A 21,985-nucleotide genomic window follows, 5' to 3' on the forward strand; every position below is an offset into this window, starting at 1 on the left:
TGTGGTGTGTGTGTGTGTGTGTGTGTGTGTGTGTGTGTGTGTGTGTGTGTGTGTGTGTGTGTGTGTGTGTGTGTGTGGTGTGTGTGTGTGTGGTGTGTGTGTGTGTGTTTGTGTGTGATCTTCCTCGACGGGACTGCTAGAAGCATGCGTACAAGCATGCATACATACAGGAGTGTGTGTGCACACATAGATGCGTGTGTGCGTGCGTGCACCAAGTGGTCATCTTCCCAGTAGACCGCTCTGGTCTCTGTCTGTGTGTGTGTGTGTGTGTGTGTGTGTGTGTGTGTGTGTGTGCGTGCACATCTCCCAGTAGACCTCTCTGGTCTCCATCAGTCTATTTCTGTCTCTGAGTGGGATGGAGGGATGATTCACCTGCAGGCAGTGAGAAAGAGAAGATGGAGAGAGAGAAGGAGAGGAAGAGAAGAGAGGGATGTATGGAGAGAGAGAGAGAATCAGGAGTAGAGGTCACAGAGGAAGCAGATAGCCCTACAGATGTTACATACATGTACTGTACTGTACTGTACTGTACTGTACTGTACTGTACTGTACTGTACATACAGTGTGTTCTAATGTAGCCCCACATAGAACCTCGGGCTGGGCGATATGGTGATAATTATCGTCTCCATGATATGCCTTTTCAGAGATGTCGTAGCCTATATATCGTGATACAATTGCGGGTTCCTTGTAAAAAAAAGTTCTGTTTAAACACACACACGCATGACGCACCCCCCCCCCCCCCCCCCCCCCCCCCCCCCCCACACACCACACACACACACACACACACACACACACACACACACACACACACACACACACGTGTGCACACTCACTGTGCCATAAGCCGGCCAGCAGAAATTGCGGACTTGTGCAAAAAGCCGCCTCTGTTTTTCTCTATCCCTCTCTTTCTCTCTTTCTCTCTTTCTCTCTCTGACACACTCAAGCTTCTCTTCTGTCAAAAGCAGGCTAGAGCAACAATAAATATGACACATTCACCCCAACGTCAGATACTTAGTTATGAAGTAACCGTATCCATAGAATAGAATAGTCCCCATTCCTTGGGGTGTTTTCTGTCACATTATACGTACCAGTAAGACTCCCTAATCGGGAGAAAAGCCAGGCCATGTGAGAAATGAAAGGGGTGGAGGTTGTGGATTGGCAGCCAAGGAGTGTGTGTGCAAAGTTTGGCATGGATCGGGGCAACGGTGGCGGAGATATGAGCAGGGCAAAAGTGTGACGTGACGGACATACTGACAGACGGACTGACTGACAGACAGCCGGTGGAGGTTTTGATAGTAACTGCGACCTGAAGGTCGCAATTATATGGACATACTAGAGGTGAAATTCGTCATGCATTGCCATTTTCCCATCCCATAATAATGGGGAGCAGTTAGGGGTTCAGAGTCTTGCTCAGGGACAAGGAAGATCAAAGAAGGAATGGACACCAACGTCATTTTAGGCTCCATGGCCATCCGCCATGACACTTTGGTGGCGGAAGTGGCACCGGAGGTTCGGTGAATAACGTTAGCGGTCTATGAGCTTCGGCTGGGACAGCTCATGACAAAAATTATTCTGAACGATAGAGACCTTTATAAAACACTCAGCTCAGGAATATAAAAGAAAAACATGTCACACATTGTTTTGTGCTGTGTTGCTTTTCGGTGAGTACACTGTATAACATTATAGTGGCATCTAAAGAGCACAATTTTGCGTTTCTGAACTAGATAGTATCGCGAGACTCTCCACCATTCCCTGTCTGGAATCCAAATCTCGTGATAGCTCCGAGACAGAAACAGCCGCCGCCGCCGCTGTTTAGCTGCCTCAATAACATTATGTACTGTGGACATCGAAAAGCAAGTGATTGTAAAAATACCTGTGATATGTCTTCTTTTATATTCATGGAGCGATTATACAACAAAGGTCTCAATCGAAGAATTATTTTTTGTTCATGAGTTGTCCCAGCCGAAGCTCATAGACGCTAATGTCATTCATCGAGCTTCCGTTGCAACTTCCGCCACCCAAAGTGTCATGGCGCATGGACCGTGGTGTCCCAACTTCCGGGTGGTTTCTCCTCCTTCTTTGAGCCTTCTTGCTCAGGGACACATGGACACGTTGCTGGCCTGGTCTGGAATCGTACCTGGGCCTCTGCCTCCACAGGCGGGCTCATGGGGGTCCCTGGAATCTTGTGGTGTTTCTAATGCAGTGGTGCTCAAACAGTTTCATTCCAAGGACCCCCTCCATTACTCTTGTGAGTGTACAGAAGGGTCCATTTAGAACCCCCCCTCCCCCGGGGGAACCCGGGGGTCCCTGGACCCCACTTTGAGAACCAATCGCTCTCTAATTTATGTGTTTTGTTTTCAGGTCCCTGCGGACTGGCTGTGGAACACTGGTTACACTCCAGGTAACACACACACACACACACACACACGCACACACACACACACACACACGCACACACACTCACACACACACACACACACACACACACACACACACACACACACACTAGGGATGGGACGATATGAAAATGTCATATCACGATTAGTGTGACAAAAGAAATCACGATTTGCAATATTATCGTGATAATTCAAATCCATTATCCTATGGGGCGGAACATTTGGCAAAAAATTGCCGATCTACAAGCTCACAACGCGTCGCAAAGCGACGCGTTGTAAGCTTGTACATCGGCTATTTTTGATAGAGTGTATATATTTAAGGAGTATATTTTATGTACCTTTTTACCAATTACAGATGGTTTAAGTGGTACCAGATATGCAGCTCAGCAAATAAAAGGTGAATTGATCCCAGTGCATGACGGAGGACGATATCACGATAATTTAAATCTCCACGATACGATTATCGTGAGGGTTTTTTATCACGATGAACGATAATATCGCTTATCGTCCCATCCTTAACACACACACACACACACACACACACACACACACTCACGCACACACACGCACATGTGCACATACACACATGCAATCTCTCTTACCCCAAGGTTAATGTGTGAGCACAGACCTTGTGACTGATCGTCTCTCTAATTCACAATGTGATGAATTCTCCACTTAATGTGTCCTGCAGCCTGCCTGCTACGTCTGCTTACATAGTACATCCATCACACATGCACACACATGCACGCAGGCACGCAGGCACGCACACACACACATACTTGTTCACGCACACACATACTTGCGCACGCATGCACGCGAGCACACACAGACACACACTTGCTGGCACACTGCAGCATGTGAAGAAAGCTGCAGTTTCCTGCAGTCTTAATTCAGTGTTTTTCCATGGCGGCGTTTTGGCATATTTTACACGATTTATAATCGTTCCCACGATTACATTACAGAACCAATTAAACCAGCGGTGATATAAGCAGATTTCAGCTAGTGTGTGGCTTTTAAAAGTTGGCTGATTATTCGCTTACTTTTAATCAACCCTAGAGGTGCTTCAAACACTATTATCCCAGAAAATATTATCTCCATTGAATCGTGGAGGCATACTAGTATACTATACTACATGTACATGATAAAACAGGGGTCTTCAACGTTTTCAGGCCAAGGACCCCTTAGTTGAGAGAGAGAGAGAGAGAGATGAAGCAGGGACCCCCACAACCTGTTCATAGATTCCATATAGTTTCATTGTTTGACAGCACAATCATCAGTGTATTTTGGAATCATGTTAATTTGTGTTTTCAGATATTTAATCACTTGAACCGTCAATACTTAAAAAACCTTACCCTTCACTCTGTACTTAGTCTGCTCTTTTTTCCCTCTACACCAAACCTCTTGCAGCGCGAGGCGTTGTGAGCTTGTAGATTTGCTATTGTTGGCTAAAGTTCTCTGAATATGGACACTAGGGTTCAAGTGGTTAATATAAAAAAGGAGGGGAAAAAGTTTCTATCACACAAAGATTTGGAGGGCCCCTTGTAGTAAGTCTGAGGACCCCTAGGGGTCCCGGACCCCCTGTTGAAGACCCCTGTTATAAAACTTGGGGCGGCAGTGGCTCAGGAGGGAGAGCGGCTGCTTGGGAAATGGGATTCGAAGGTCCCCGGTTCGATCCCGGGGCTCCCCCTTGTGTAACTGTCTTAAGTGTCCTTGAGCAAGACTCTGAACCCCTAACTGCTCCAGATGAGCAGGTTGGTGCTGGCGCATGTTTTCCTCCACCATCGGTGTATGTGTGCGCGCACGTGCGTGCGTGCGTGCGTGTATGTGTGCACTCCTATCTAACATCAGGGTCTAGAGCTCTACAGTGTTGTTGGCTAAGCTGTCACATGACAGTACATCTACTGTACATACTGTAGATACTGTAGGTGTTGCTCTTCTTGCCTCTCCTGGCTTTTGTTAGTTTGCTTATCTGGTTCTGGTTGCCTGACGCAGTGCTTGGGATGAAGGCGCTATATAAATACAACATTTACCATTTAGTATTAGAATGATTCACTGTTCATGAACCTTGCCTAACACTTCCCAACGCTCCACACATCCCAGACTCCTCTACATTCTGTCTCCCAAAGCGTGGAATGAACTCCCCGTTGCAATTAGAACTGCAGACTCACTCCTAATCTTCTGCCATAATAATCTGAACACTCACGTCTTCAGACTCCACCTTAGCCCGTAGCACTGGCCGTAGCACTTGACCATGCGATCTTATGCAAAGGTTAAAATCTTTAATTTAGATAGCATGTTACCTAGATGGATGCCAGGGCATGTGTTGACCTGGCATCCTGTAGTTTGTATAGTTTTAAAGATATTATTATACTGTTGATAGGTTCTTGGTTGACCTCTGATCCCAGATGACTGAGGCACTGCTCTGTCTTTATGCATTTGATGTACAGTAGTGTGTTTACCTTGTTCTGGATTTGGTGTGTCTGCTAAATGCCTAAATCAGGGGTCTTCAACGTTTTCAGGCCAAGGACCCCTTAGTGGAGAGAGAGATGAAGAGGGGACCCCCACAACCTGTTCATAGATTCCATATAGTTTCATTGTTTGACAGCACAATCATTAGTGTATTTTGGATTCATGTCAATTTGTGTTTTCAGATATTTAACCACTTGAACTGTGGATACTTAATAAACTTGACCTTTCACTCTGTACTTAGTCTGCTCTTTTTCCCCTCTACACCAAAGCTATTTGCAGAAAATAGCCGAGCTGTCAGGGGTTGTGAGTTGTCAGGGGTCTTAAACTCAGGGGTCTTAAACTCTGTAGACCCCTTGTTTAAGACCCCTGGCCTAAATTATAAACATTATTTGTAGAGATGTTACCGATCAATCGGCAATGGATCGGATCGGGCCGATCAAAGCGTGATCGGCGATAATCGGTGGTTTAGATCAAAAGGTAAATTCACCGATCCAATCGGATCGGTGCATCCGATCAACCAGCCATTCAGTATGCCCACTTGAGGCCATTTTGGGGTATTGATTTCCACAGTGCTGAAGGAATAATTAGTTACTGCTATGATAATAAATACATAGTAATGCTGGTAAATAAATATAAAGCAAATATATAAATGAATTCATGAGTGAATGAATGAATTAAAGTTAAAACATTGACATTTAGAAAATATAAATAATATGTAAATAATAACTTGATCGGATCGGTGATTGATCGGTATCGGGTGATCAAACTTTTGTGATCGGTGATCGGTTCCAAAAAACCTGATCGGACCATCCCTAATTATTTGTAAAGAAGTCCTTCACATCATACTTGTTCAGTATGCAGTTTCAGGCATCACATTCCAGGCACCCTGGTCTGGAACTCCATTATGGAGATAAGTGACATATTCAAGTCTGACATCATAAACGTTATCTTTGGGCATGACCAACATTGGGACTCCATATATGGATATGGCTGACTCATACTAGCACCATCACTACAGATATTCAAATATTAGAGTCAGAAACTGTGAAAATAGCAGATATACATGCTCACAGCGCCTCGCGTTGAGAGGCATTGTACGCATGTAGATCTGCTATTCTCACAATAGAACCGTGTTATACAAAATGTAATGCCTCAACTCTTAGTGCTCGTCAGGGTGGGGGGGGGGGGAGTCCCCAGTTAAAATATGATAATTTTGGGGAAAAGGTTGTGAACCACTGCTCTAGTACAGGGGAGGGCAGCATTTATTTCCACAGGGCCTGCCTTCCATAAAGTGAGGGAAAGGCCACACATTGTACAATGCTGAGTTGTGTAAAAAAAGAATAGTGTGAAACCTTGTATGTCCAAGACTGTTTGTTTTGTATTTATCATTTTAAAAATGAACAAAACTAGCGAAAATAGCAGATCTACAAGCACACAACGCCTCGCACCGTGAGGCGTTGTGTGCTTGTAGATCGGCTGTTTTCACTACTTTTGTGCGACAGCCTTGTATGATAAAGCAGGGCTTTACTTGGTGAAAAAACGTACAAACTTGAAACTTGGAGATACGAGGTTTCTGCCCGACAGTGACAATAGTAGACGTGCCAGACTACTTTAAAGCTGTACTGTAAGACTCTGGTGTACTCTGGACTTATAATACAATAAAAAGATGACCTGCATAAAACAATCCACTTCAATGCGGTATCTTCAGTACAGTATGTTATCTAATGGGATATGCACCACTACATAGGTCACTGATAAAACACTGCATTATTATGTTGCTAGGTTTAGCTCTAGTACTACTTCACCTTGTGAACCACTTGGCTTGAACAGCTCTTTTTAAAGGGAAAGACCTCTTTGGTAGAGGTTTGGTTGGTGTACCGGTACACTGTACCTTGTCTATTGAAGAAAACCCGGTCTGGATCTGCGGTTCATTATAATTGGTATCAATTATCATTAATATACACAGTACATCCTAGTGTAATTCTAACTCCAAATTCTAACTAAAGAGTGCACAAATAAGAGACCATTTGGTTCACTCTGGAGTTAAATTAACGTTGGGATGATTATTATTATTATTAATCAGAGAATGGAATGGAAGAAAGCAGAGAGAAGGACAGAGAAAATGAACGCGGTGGGGGATGGAGAACGAGAGAGATACACGCAAAGATAGAGAGAATGTAGAGAGAGGGAGAGAGAGAGGAACGGAGAGGGGGAGAGAGGAGAAGAGCGGAGGGAGAGAGCGAGGGGAAAGAGAGAGAGAGAGAGAGGAGAAGTGCGGGAGAAAAATGTGGAGAGCGAGAAAAGGTAAAGATCACAGCAAACAGAAGGAAAGAGATGGACAGAGAGAGAAGAGAGAGAGAAAGCGATAGATTGATAGTAATAGACTGTTAAAGTCACGTGATAGACGGTGATGGAGGGATAGACGCAGTAGATCGATATAAACGGAGAGAGAGGTACAGAGAGAGCGGTCTCAGCTGTGTTACCGTGGGGACCTTGTGGTCGTGGAGGGGACCGTGATGTGGTTTCCATGGGGACGGTGGTAATAATTGCCACAGCGGCGCCACGGTAACGAGCAGGCGGGATCCCAGGTTGTCGGTTCAGCACCGGAGAGCAAGGCAGCGAGGTAGGACTGAAGGAGGGATGATGATGGAGGTGAAGATGATCTAGAGCAGGGGTTCACACACTTTTTTGTCTCAGGGCACCCCATGAATATTGTTTTAATCCGAGGCACCTCTACATTATAATTTTCACTCCCAGCACCTTATATTTATAGCATATCGTCGTTGTCGGGTGGAAACCTTGTATGTCCAAAACCGTTCGTTTTTATTTATCATCTATACAAATGTACTTGTGACGTACTTGTGAAAACAGCAGATCTACAAGCACACTCGCATCTGTGTGCTTGTAGATCGGCTGTTTTCACTAGTTTTGTGCGACAGACTTGTATGATGAAGCAGGGCTTTGCTTTACCAAAAGACGTACACATTTGAAACTTAGAGATACGAGGTTGACAGTGACGATATTTTAGTGATTATGTTTGCGAGGAAAACGTTGAGATAATAGCCATTTTGGTTAGAACTGACTGAAAATAACTTTGTACTTCAAGTTTAAAATGATACTAGATATTTTTTCAAGTGTCCAAAATAAATTCCAAATATTATCAAATTATCTTATGGCATCCCTGGACTGCCGTCACGGCACCCCAGGGTGCCCCGTCACCCCAGGGTGCCCTGTCACCCACTTTGAAAAACCCTGATCTAGTCCCATCCAGGCCTGTCACAATTATTATATAATCGTCTAATCGCGATTATTTTACTTAATCGTAATTATTTTGACAAACAATCATGATCGTTTCCTCCATGTTTCAAAATGTTCATATATTTTCAAACATTTCCCAAGATAGTGGAAATAGCAGATCTGCAAGCTGATAACGCGGAGTGAGCTTATAGATTGCCTATTTCCACTATCAATGTTCTTTTTTTTTAAGTATAAAGTTGTCAAATATGTCAGTCATTTCTTTGTGTATTTAGGTTTATGTGTCATCTCTGCCATGTGCAACTTCAAAGCCTACAAGCCAAACAGAAACATAATTGTCACCGACAAAAACACAATTAAAATCGTTAATCGCAATTATTTGAGTGACAATTAATCGTCATAAAATGGCAGATTGTGTATTTCCTTGGTCTGGAATATGTTAGGAATAGATCTTTGTACAGTTCGGTATGAAGTGGGTAGACTGGTTTGTTGGTGGGCTAACTGGGCAGAGCTGTGGTCTTATACCAGTACAGTGGAATACGAGGGCCGGGACAGTATGAAAATGTTGTCACAATATTATCGCAAAACAGTCTAAATACAGTATGCAACCTGTTAAGCCCCATAGTCTACTTGCCAGCCCCTAGAGCCCCATTGTGAACCCGGACATATTGAGTACAATAAGGTTTTATGTTATAAATGTTGAGTAAGGGTCCCCAGCATGTAGAAACTGCCGGATGCTAACTTGCATATGTTGAGCAATTTTCATAATTTGCATAATTCGATTTATTTAGCATAATCCCCCATAATAATGGATAATATGTCAAAAACTGATTGGCCGATTTGAACAATATTGGAGTGGTTTTGGGGGTTATTGAGGATGCTGAATCCATTTTCTAAATTCAAAATAGCCGTTTTAAACCGGAAATGGCCTTATACCAACTTAAAGTGGGGTGATTTTTATACTTTTTTATGTTGTATATGGCCATTTCCGGTTTAAAACGGCCATTTTGAATTTAGAAAATGTCAGAAATGGATTCAGCATTCTCAATAACCCCCAAAACCACTCCAATATTGTTCAAATCAGCCAATCAGTTTTTGACATATTATCCATTATTATGGGGGATTATGCTAAATAAATCGAATTATGCAAATTATGAAAATTGCTCAACATATGCAAGTTAGCATCCGGCAGTTTCTAAATGCTGGGAACCCATACTCAACATTTATAACATAAAACCTTGGTGTACTCAATATGCCAGGGTTCAGATTCTGGCAAGTGGACTACCAGGAGGGGGGTCCAGGGGGAAAATCCGCCTAAAATGTATGTCCAAATTGGAACAGTTGTGGACACAAAACTACAATGATTGTGGCTACTCTTGCCTCACCAAATGTCAGCTAACCCCTGAACATTCACAAATGCAGTGTAAAACATTACATTTCTCTTACCAAATTGTCCTGGTGTGATCACTTACCAAGGAAATAGTGATTAGTGAATGAGCCACAAGAACTCATTGAAAACATATATAGTGAATAGAGAAATTGTTCACCAAGGTGTCATCAATTGATAGGCAAAATTGTATGAATATATTCCAAACTATGTAAACTCTACAGATGTTTTAGTGAGAGTAGTGCTGTAATATTAGTAATGTTAAAGTATAGGGTTAAAAATCATAAAAATGAGTAACAATAAGTAGTAATAATACTGTAATATGAGTAATGTATGGATGAAAAGTACAATGGCAGCTGATTACTATGCTGTAGGCCCACTGTAACAATAATCAACAATGAAATTGAAGTTTGATTTGGTCTCTATTGATTTATTGACATTTATTGACAGCTGTTCAGAGGTCAACACCTGTTCAAGAGGTTAATAATCACATGCACCCCGGCATCCATATTCTGGGGGGGAACATTAGCCCTAAACTTGCAGATCTACAGGCTCACATTGCGTCACAGTGCTTGTAGATCTGTTATTTTGGGAAAACATATTTAGTTTTTACACGCTAAATTAAAATATCTGCGATATTGTTATTTTTTAGCCTTTTTCAACGTGATAAACTATACCAATTATGGACACATCCCTAGTGCTTCATAGGGCTGTAATCTAGCCCTGTTTTAGGGATTCGAACTTCGGGGGGATTTTCCGAACGGACCATCGAACCTTAGATGGTTCGTTCAATTGAATAAAAACCGAACGTTCGAACCTCCGAACCATCGAACGTACTGTACCTTTAACCAGCTAAAAGTGTAGGAAATGTTTTAAATGCGCTGTTTTATCCATTGAAAACGCGTGGATGCGTGGCTGCATTAACACCTAGGCTAACACTTGGAAAATCCAACCCAATCGGAGAAAATGTTGCGCAGTTTGTTGACTAACAGGCTCAATGTATAGCAGAGTTGCACGCACGGATGATGATTAGACTTGGTGACTGCGTCGGAGCGCGTCGCGTTCGGGCTGAACTGGTCTCGATGTAACAACCCCAGAAAATCGCATTATAATCCTTTAGGGGGTTGCAATGAAATCCATCTTTGCTCATGCTTAGGAGAAAGGCTGTTTAATCTTTGGGTGCATGGATGGGTGTTCGCTGTTCAGAGCACACACACGTCTGTCTCTGCCCAGCTCAGCTGCTCTCACTCTACTGTCATCAAGCGTGTGTGCGCGGCCCCAAATTGGAGCGGAATTGGAGCGGAGGACGGTCCTTGATCGCTCCAAGCTGTTCTGGTGCATTTTATAACTACTATAACGGTCACCATTAACTGTTAGTGTTTACCGGTAGGCCTAACTTATTTCGTATTTGGCTATCTCTACTACTGTGATATTCTGAATAGGCCTATCAAATTCTGATAATTATTTTTCGTGTAAAAAAAAAGAAGAAAAAAACCTGAACCCATTAATTTCGAACTTCGATTGCCAACGTAACAAACGAACGTTCGAATCCCCGAAGGTTCGCTTGCAGCCCTAGTGCTTCATGATTTAGACAGAGCTAATTACCAACATGACTTTTTTCTATTGATTACTCACCCCTTGGAGACTTCAGTTCAATAATATGTTTGTTTTTTGTTTTTTTTCTCGTATTCCTAAGACAATAATTTGATTATAATAAATGTACCCCCATTGATTCCGGATGGAGACACAAATGCATTTGTATAATGTAACCGGGATGTACAGACTATACATACATACAGCAGCATAAGTCATACATGGGCAACTGGCGGCCCGGGGGCCACATGCGGCCCCCACCTTCACTTAATGCGGCCCTCAGGTTAATACCGGAATACGGATATATTATTGATTTCAGCTGTTAAAATTCCAAACATGACCTGCTTCAATTCCATCAGTCTATATTAGTAGCTTAATGACTAGTAGTATTAAAATGTATTTTTTTAATGTCAATTCAATACATTTGTATTTAAGTTCATACATTTAATATGAGTGTATAACTAAATGCGTTTGAAATTAAATCAAAATGTTACATTTCAGGATTCCAATTAAAAAATAACAAAAGATAAGTCAGGATTCGAATTCAAAAGAAGCAAAAATAGCCGATCTACAAGCTCAAAACGCAAAGCAGCGCACTGCGTTTTGAGCTTGTAGATCTGCTGTTTTTGCTTTTGTAGGAGATACTAGAATGCCAAAGTAGGACTTAGCAATATGCAATGTGGCCCTCTGGAGTGAAGGTGGAAATATAGTGGCCCTCACCATCATCAAAGTTGCCCACCCCTGGCATAAGTGCATGTGCAAATTATAGATTATTATGTTGGAGATTTGACCAAGAAAAAGAAGGAAAAGAATAAATGTTAACAGAAACACTGTGTGTTCTCTGTTGTGAGAAGAATATGTATTTACAGATTGAAGACATTTGACCTGGCAGTTTGTTTCTACAGTATGTCCAGAGCTCTGATAGCCGGAGGGAACATAATCTTTCTGTGTCTTTCTCATCTGTAGTGACTGCCTGCCAGTGTCAGGCAGCAATTATTTACAAGTAATATATTACTGTACATTACTGTGTTATTATTTATATATACACTATTAGTGTTTTTTGATTGATTGAATAATTTATTAGAAGTTCGCATTAGAAAAAATCACACCCGTGTGAAGTGGAGCTGTGTGTGTGTGTGTGTGTGTGTGTGTGTGTGTGTGTGTGTGTGTGTGTGTGTGTGTGTGTGTGTGTGTGTGTGTGTGTGTGTGTGTGTGTGTGTGTGTAGATCATGTGTACCGATTTTTGTGACATTTGAAGAAAATATGTAGGAAAAGGAGCAAAAAGTGTGTTTTGGAGATAATTCAAGATGGCGGAAAATCTATCATGGCGCAAATGGGCGTGGCCTATATGGGGAGATGCGTCATGACCCAAGGAATCCAGGGAAAAATATTTTTAATTTTCCGACCTACGGTTCAAGAGTTACAGGCCAAAACGTAAAGTGGGGTGTTATGGCGCCACCATGCGGCCAAATGACACAATTATTTTTTATTTAACCCTCTAAGGCCCACGGTTGTAATATTACAACGTTTGTATTTTATCCAAAAAAAGGTTTAAATCATTTTATTTTAGCTCCCCCTACCACCTAAACACCACCATTGGATTCTATTGTTTAGTATTACAATGCCATTGGCCACAATATTTGCATATAAATACCCCCCACAGGGGCTGACATTCACACCCGCCACACCCGCTGAAATTCCAGAGTTTTGAAATCATTATGAACCTCCTCTCCAAGTCTTGAAACTCTAGCCCCTATGGTTTGCGAGAGACAAATAATTGAATGTGAGTTTTTGCAATTCCCATTATAAGTCAATGGGGAAAATTAATTCACTAATAAATTAATATCAATTAAACTATAGAACCTTTCTCTTAGAAAAGTAATAGCCCACGATTCCCGAGTAAGCCGGTCGATTTGACATATGGCGCGAGTGTGTGGTGGCAAAACTGTGGGACTAGTGGCGTGCCGAAGTTTAGGAAGTTCAGGCTACATACACACAGACAGACACACACACACACACACACACACACAGACCCACACAGCCACGTATAGGGAGCCTGTGCTTCACACAGCTCCAAAAAGTACAGTTTCATGACAGCACAAATCACTGGTACAAGGTCCACTAAAAGGAGATCCTAGAAAGCCAAGGATTATTTCCACAGGACTTTAAGTATCTCATGTAACATTGAAAGACAGACGGATAGAACACAGTACTTTATCTAGGATAATATCAGTTTCAAAAGCATAACATCAAATACAAAGGCAGAAAAAAAAGAAAAAGGGGGGGAGCATGGGGGCTTAGTCTATTTACAAGTCACGAGTAGCAGCCGCCTGAAGGTGACTTTTCATACCAATTTTTAAGGAGGCTAGGGATTTGCTCTCCTTTAAGGCTTGTGGAAGGGCGTTCCACATGTTGGTGGTATAGCAGGAGAACGAGTTAGAGCCTTGTTTAGTGTTAAATCTACGTTGATGATGATTAGTGGAGCTGCCTCTGGTGTTGTGATGGTGAACATCCTTGACCTTTAGGAAGTAGTTTGTCAGGTACATGGGTATCTTGGAGGTGTAGTGTATCTTGTACACCAGGCCCATTGCCAGATGCTGTACTCTGTCAGCTACTTTGAGCCACCCCACACATTCGTGGTGATGAGTGTAACTTGTTACAAGTGCCAAAACAGTAATACTATAACAGTTGTTAATCCAAGTAACTTACTTGAGTTACTAAGCTACAATGACATGATTTATGTTTGATTAAGCATATAATTTATACTATTTTACTAGTAGGAGGTTGTCACATTACAAAAAAGAACAGAAGCTATAAACAACTTGCAAATCTATTAGCCTATAGTAAATATAATATATTATATATACTGTATATATAACTTGTATTGAATGAATATACAGCATTTGTGTGCATTGTTTTTCTTTTGTGTAGAATAGACACATCATTTACGTAGGCTATATACAGTATATAGATCCTGAAATACATTGGTGAATACAAGCGACCCCTATTGGAGCCAACTGGATTAACAACGTAGGTGTGTGTTTGTCTTTCAGACACCACAACAGGAAGCAGCTGATTGGTTCCCCATCCTGGAAGTCATCTGATTGGTTCCCATCCAGGAAGTCAGGGGTCTCGGGTCATGGCGGCGGGCCGGCTCCTCCTCCTATTGGTGTTCCTGGTGTTAGGCCCCGCCCACTCCCTGAAGCCCCGCCTCCACAGAGACAGACGCAACATCCGACCAAACATCATCCTGATCCTCACCGACGACCAGGACGTAGAACTAGGTAACGTTACTACTGCTAACTACTACTACTAACTAGTACTGTTACTACTATTACTACTACTAACTAGTACTGTTACTACTATTACTACTACTAACTACTACTACTAACTAGTACTGTTACTACTATTACTACTACTAACTAGTACTGTTACTACTATTACTACTACTAACTACTACTACTAACTAGTAGTGTCCAGGTGTAAAAAAAATGTCCCTCCGTGAGTCACACGTCACACTTTTGCCCTGCTCATATCTCCACAACCGTTGCCCCCATCCATGCCAAATTTTGCACACATACTCCTTACCTGCCAAACTACAACCTCCAAGGACCCCCGGAGCTCCAGGGACCCCCAGGTCCCTGGGAGACCCCCAGGTGTAAAAAAATGACCAAATGTGCAAAAATGACCAAATGACCACCCCAACGGGGCTGCTCACGGGGAATTCCTGGGGACCACCCACTCCTGGTGCTCCAGAACGGATGCAAAAGTGGTGGCGCCCCCAGTGGAGGACCCCCTCCACTGCAGCTCACATAAAATGCCGTAACTCGGGCTAGGAGCGTCCGGGAGAGCCGGGGCCGGTACCTATTCGTCCGCCAAGGCAACGCGGAGACCCCACCCCTCATATCTCACATGGCCCTCTTCTAGCGCCACCTTCAAGCCCATTTTTAAAACACATTTTTGGACACTGCTCCTACAGTTTTTGCCCTAAAATCACGCAAATCGCTACACAGTATGTCTACACTTATCCCATCAACATGAATCTGTCCCATATAGCGCCACCTTCAGGCCGATTTTTAAAAACAAATTTTTGGACACTGCTCCTACAGACTTTGCCCTAAAATCACGAAAATCACTACACAGTATGTCTACACTCATGTCATCAACATGGATCAGGAAGATTTTGGAAAAACACATTTTTGCCCGATTAGGGAGTCTTACTGGTAGTGTTACTACTATTACTACTACTAACTAGTACTGTTACTACTATTACTACTACTAACTACTACTACTAACTAGTACTGTTTGTTGACTCATGTGGCGTACGTGATGTCAGAGCCTTTTATGAAGTGATGTCACAATGAGTCAGCAATTGCGCTGGTTCCTCCGGAACAGCCTGCTGTCAACAATCAGCTCCGCATACAGAGATTCCGAACGTTTCGCGCCCGTTCTGGAAAACCGCATATCGTGTCGGGGCGAGGCCGGGCACTGCACTCCGCGCTGCAGGGGGAACGCGCATGCCGAATCTGAAGCCGGTGGGGCGAACGGTTCTCGAGATACGCAGATTACATACACACACGCAGACTCAGAGACTTCTCGTATTTGTTGTAAGATTAATCCTATTACTACTTGTTACTACTACTATTAAAGGAGACCTCGCTGAGACTGGGAGGCCGGGCTTCAATCCCCCACGAGTCCTACCAAAGACTGTAAAAATGGGACCCAATGCCTCCCTGCTTGACCCTCACTCAGCATCAATATATGACAATATAGTATGACTCATATGTGACCTACTAGCATCATGTCCAGGGGGTGTACAGTATAGTACAGCATATGTGACCTACTAGCATCATGTCCAGGGGGTGTACAGTATAGTATGACTCATATGTGACCTACTAGCATCATGTCCAGGGGGTGTACAGTATAGTATGACTCATATGTGACCTACTAGCATCATGTCCAGGGGGTGTACAGTATAGTATGACTCATATGTGACCTACTAGCATCATGTCCAGGGGGTGTACAGTATAGTACAGCACATGTACATCAATATAGTATGACTCATATGTGACCTACTAGCATCATGTCCAGGGGGTGTACAGTATAGTACAGCACATGTCCATCAAGCTGCCTCACGCCACAGAAACAGGAGATAGGCTTCTCCTGACCCATGAACCATAGGTCAACATCAACATCATTGGTCCCTAGAGAATACACCTGTCAATCCTTCATGTGACCTCCCTGACGCCACCCTGGGGGCGACCTGCGCTGTGCGGTGCATAAACTGAAGTGGCAGAAGTGCTGTGATTATGTCATGCGGTGCAGGTCTGTTTACATCCCCCAGCGAAACAAACCTAAATAGATTGTAGCTCTTAACTCACTCTTAACAGGTGTAACTTTGTCAGAATCTATGTTTTTGTTTGGATGTTATTTTTTGCAAGTGCAACCGACAGAGCGGGAGAAGTAGAACAGCTTTTTTTCCAGCGGGGAATAAGTTAGCACTTAGCACGGGGGTCAGCAACCCGCGGCTCTAGAGCCACATGCGGCACTTTAGCGCCACCCTAGTGGCTCCCTGGAGCTTTTTCAAAATGCTAGGTTTCTGTAGGAGGACAGACATGATACAAACAAATATACATTTAATCATGAATGCTCATTATGTATTTGTAGCCTACTTAGTCATTTTGATAGTAGGCTAATAGCTAATATAGACACTTACAGCATGTGTTGCCTTCATTTTAAGGCTTAAATAAGTCTTTTAATTTTTTTTGCGGCTCCAGACAGATTCGTTTTTATTTCTTTTTTGGTCCAATATGGCTCTTTCAACATTTTGGGTTACCGACCCCTGACTTAGCAGGAACATAACTTTCGGAGAAATTCACACGGTGGAAGTCCCACCTTCCTATGCCCTCTCTGCCTCATATTTCTCTTGGCAGATGAGTAAGCCTGGCTACACGAGGTTACTCTGACGCTGACCTTACCACTGGTCACTGTCACTCCTGTTAACTGTAACTGTCTCCAGCAGCTTGTTGTGTAAACACTGGAACAATTTACAGCGCAGGCATTTAGCAGACACTCTTAATCCACAGAGAGTTGACAGTAAGCAAGGTAAATACATGGTGATACATCACATGTGTAGAGATAGGAATCTATAGGACCATAGGTAGTCTGGTGTAGCCAGACAACTATTCCACAATCTCCGAATGCTATACAGAGTCTGGAACTCCAGCTCCTGAACGGCGAGTAATTTAAACTCTCATTACCGTTCAAGAAAATGTATTGTAAAATGTCATTTCTGCTAAGCAGCAAGCTAAATACGCTTAGATGATTTTGATTTATATTAGGATAAATTTGCACAATGTGAGACGGAAACGGAAGTGAGGAGGAGGCTTCACTTCCGCTTTAACCTGTTACTCATCGTTCTTCTAACGTTATTCCAGACTGTATGATGGGAGCATTTGCACATCGTGGAGTCAACAGTCTGGCCACGCGAGATTAGACCATAGGTAAACCAAGAACCTCCTGTGTCATCAGTCTAATAATCTGTACAAAACTGCATTGTTAAACCATAGCAGGGTTCCCCAATAGGTGGCCCGCGGGGGGCTACTGTCTGGCCACCACCAACCCCAGTAATAATGGTGGTATAAGAGCAGCAACAACACACATCGTCATTGTCGGGTGGAAAACCTGTATCTCAAAATGTGTACGTTCGTTCGCAAGGTAAATCTCTGCTTCATCAAACAAGGCCGTCGCACAAAAGTAGTGAAGGTGCGAGGCGTTGTGTGCTTGTAGATCGGCTGTTTTCACTAGTTTAAATCATTCTTAAAATGATAAATGCAAAACGAACGGTTTTGGACATACAAGATTTTCACCCGACACCGACAATATCCAAACTGTCACTGGAGTAGTGGGAACGCCACCGTCGCCCCCTGCAATGGTGTGGCCCTCGGCTTGGTACCCTAGACATGATTTGGCCCTTGGGGAAAACTAATTGGGGAACCCTGAACTAATGAACAAATGAACCTGGCATGTGGCATCTGATCTGTCTACATAGCATAGCTAATCTAGCATAAGCCTGCCATGTCATCTACCCTGGGACAGACAGCGATTACCTCTGCTTTCGCCGTTCTCACTTTGTATAAACTGTGTCATCATCATGAGACACGGTATAAACAACACACTAGTGTTTATGCAGTACAGTACTCAGGTAAGTAAGACGCACACACACTCAGTACTTATCACCTGCAGCCATTACCAAGCTGACACTGTTTAACATTGTGGTTCACAATTTCTTTTTGTTATTTTTTTATAATTTATATCCCGTGATTTTTTGTAACCCATTTTCACCCAGTGCCAATTGCCTATGTAATCCTGGGCTCTGCTCTCCCTCTGCCACACCTGGGGAGACAACGGACTGACCTCATGCTTCCTTCAATGCATGCATGGGTAGTCCAAGTTGTTTCTTTTCACCTGACAGGATGGACGTAGTGCGTGGAAGGAACACATTATTCCAACCAGTTCCTTTCCCCTCCATCAGGCGCCCCGGCTGGCCAGGGGGAGGCATTATTGTGGTTCACAATGTTGTTCAAGAAAATACAAGCTGAATGTTGAAAATCAAATACTCAACGATAACTTGAAAAGACACCTTTCTTTGTCCTTCTCTCTCTCTCTCTCTCTCTCTCTCTTCCTTTCTGTCCGTCTGTCTGTCAGGTTCCATGCAGGTGATGAATAAAACTCGTCGCATCATGGAAGAGGGCGGGACTTATTTCTCCAACGCCTTCGTGACCACGCCCATGTGCTGTCCGTCACGCTCCAGCATGCTGACCGGCAAGTACGTCCGTCCGTCAATCCGTCAATCATTTTATCTATTCTATTTTCTCTTACATTTTTATCCCACGATTTTTGTGACCAATTCTTTTCACCCGGTGTTCAATTATCTAATGTAATCCTGGGCGCAGTATCCACCTGTTTCCGCGGGAGTTTACTGGAGATTATTTGGACCTGTTTGGACCACACTTCCGGTTTAACAGCAGACATACAAGCTCACGTCGCGTCGCAGATGCAGCCTGTTGTGAGCTTGTAAATCACACTCGGCTGCGGCGCCGGAAGCTCAGTACAGCGTCTGCGCAATGCACTATGGGGCGTTGGAAACTCGTGGATAGAGACTAGGATTACTGCATGTTTTTGTGAGGGTAGCTACCTTAGGGGACACAGGGAGAACATGCAAACTCCACACAGAAAGGCCCTTATTTATCCATTGTTAATTAAATCATTAGTCTCTCTCTCTCACTCTCTCTCACTCTCTCTCTCTCTCTCTCTGTCTCTCTATGTCTCTCTCCCTCCAGGTACGTTCACAACCACAACACCTACACTAACAATGAGAACTGTTCCTCGTTGTCATGGCAACGGCAGCACGAACCAAAGACCTTTGGAGTTTATCTGAACAGCACTGGATACAGAACAGGTACACACACACACACACACACGCGCACGCACACACACACACACACACACACACACACACACACACACACACACACACACACACATACACACACACACACACACACACACCTGAACAGTACTGGATACAGAACAGACACACACACACATGCGCGCACACATGCACAGCAGCTAAAAGCTGTGTGTGTTACATAGATTGTGCATTACATTCACCCATTCACACACACATTCATACACCGGTGGCGGAGGAAGCCATGCAAGGCACCAACCTACTCACCGGAGGCAATTAGGGGTTCAGAGTCTTGCCCAAGGACCCTTCGACATTAACTCAGGGGGAGCCCGGATTTGAACTGGGAACCCTTCGGGATTTATACCCTTCGTGCTCTAATACCAGTTTCTCTACCCCTGAGCTATGCCGCCCGTGTGTGTGTGTGTGTGTGTGTGTGTGTGTGTGTGTGTGTGTGTGTGTGTGTGTGTGTGTGTGTGTGTGTGTGTGTGTGTGTGTGTGTGTGTGTGTGTGTGTGTGTGTGTGTGTGTGTGTGTGTGTGTGTGTGTGTGTGTGTGTGTGTGTGTGTGTGTGTGTGTGCGACGCACGCGCGCGCGGGCGCTGCGTTGCGTTGCGTTGCATACCTGCATGTAGTATTGTTTACTTTAAGGTTATGTTATGCACCCCAGTGCATCCATTCTGCCTACAGTATGTTCTCCTCCTTGTACACAGAGCATACATTCAGTCATAAATTATGTATTTTTATAGGTTGAGCTAATTAGAACCAGCCCCACCTTCACCAGCTGCAACATCAAAATGAATGCATTCATAATAATATCACTGTGAGACGAAGCATTCTGCATAATGAGTAGTGTTAGGTTGGGTGCTCTCATGACCAGGGGCGTCACAAGGGGGGGAAAAGTGGGACTGAGTTACTAGGGCCCAAGGTGGAGGGGCCTTACTTTAGCTTTTGAAAAGCTTTTTTTGAAAAGTCGTGAAAATTTGTGCAAATCTTTGAATATGTATTCTTTAAGCGAACATTACATTTTGTAACTCAAAATTTGCTTCTGGGGGGTCCCTGGAATTAAATATTTTGAGATGGGGGTCCGTGGTCAAATACATATCATTTTGGGGGTCCTTCACATGAAAGAGTTTGAGCACCACTGATATACAGTAGATCAACATATGTTTTTCAAAAAAACCTTAGAAGGATTTATTAGACTTAGCACATCTACAAGCTGGTGCCGCGCTGTGAGCTTGGATATCTGCTATTTTTCAATAGTGTAAAATGTGAGTGAATCCTTGTACCCAGGGTCCAGAATGTGGTGTGACACCCCTGCTCATGACATTTTGATGTCGATACCTTTGTACCGTAACCTTTAGTCCAGTGACATTTTGAATGCTTGGTTGCTGGTCTCTGTCCCGCTGTCTGTCTGTAAATGGTAAATGGTGCATATATATAACGCCTTTATCCAAGGTGCTTTACAGAGATTGTGCATTACATTCACCCATTCACACACACATTCATTACATTCACCCATTCACACACACATTCATTACATTCAGCCGTTCACACACACATTCATACACCGATGGCAGAGGAAACCATGCAAGGCACCAACCTGCTCACCGGGAGCAACTAGGGGTTCAGAGTCTTGCTCAAGGATTCTTCCACACTAAAGCCCTTTGCACACAGGCGCGTTTAACTGCACGGATAAAACGGACAATATACTTTTTTGAAAAGAAAACAATGATTCTCTATGACCTCATGCACACCGGCTCCGAATTAGCCGTGCGACGAGTGGCTGCCGCCGTGCGTTTTTTTCTCGATCGAACCCAGTTCGATTCGTGCGTCTTGTCGCATGCGGTGAAAAACTCATCACTCCTTTTATGACTCCTTTTTGGATCCGCAGCGCCGATTCCGCACAGCCTTGCACACCAAATCCAATGCGTTTTATTCATGCCGCAAACGAAAAAAAACGCAACTGTCCTGTGTGCAAAGGGCTTAACTCTGGGGGAGCCCGGAATCGAACTGGGAACCCTCCTGGGAACCCTCCGTGTTCTAATGACGGTTTCTCTACCCCTGAGCCACTGCCGCCCCTTTGAGAAGTATGTTAACGAGTACAACGGTTCTGTCTCTCTCTCTCCGTAGCGTTCTTTGGGAAGTACCTCAACGAGTACAACGGCTCCTACATCCCAGCCGGGTGGAGGGAGTGGGTGGGGCTGGTGAAGAACAGTCGCTTCTACAACTACACTCTGTGTCGCAACGGAGCCAAAGAGAAGCATGGAGACCGCTATCCACAGGTAGCACACACACACACACACACACACACACACACACACACACACACACACGCATGCACACATTAAACTTATTCTTATCGAGGACATTGAGCTGGGGACTGCCCATAAGTCTGAAGGTTCATTAGTCCGAATTTAGTT

At 43.7% G+C, this 21,985-nt stretch overlaps 1 protein-coding gene across 1 annotated transcript in view; it reads left to right on the plus strand.

Moving 5' to 3' along the window:
• Positions 1–21,985, plus strand: part of LOC308291937 (extracellular sulfatase Sulf-2-like) — a 68,857-nt gene that overhangs the window by 21,187 nt on the left and 25,685 nt on the right. Inside the window, exons 2-6 of the mRNA XM_080734092.1 lie at positions 2,359–2,398; positions 14,151–14,381; positions 18,805–18,925; positions 19,440–19,558; positions 21,696–21,847. Coding sequence (XP_080590218.1) covers positions 14,237–14,381; positions 18,805–18,925; positions 19,440–19,558; positions 21,696–21,847 — 537 coding nt within the window. The 5' untranslated portion in view covers positions 2,359–2,398; positions 14,151–14,236. The remainder of the gene's footprint in view (positions 1–2,358; positions 2,399–14,150; positions 14,382–18,804; positions 18,926–19,439; positions 19,559–21,695; positions 21,848–21,985) is intronic.

Source organism: Nannobrachium achirus (assembly GCF_963921795.1).
Source record: "Nannobrachium achirus genome assembly, chromosome: 9".
Classification (NCBI taxonomy): Eukaryota; Metazoa; Chordata; class Actinopteri; order Myctophiformes; family Myctophidae; genus Nannobrachium; species Nannobrachium achirus.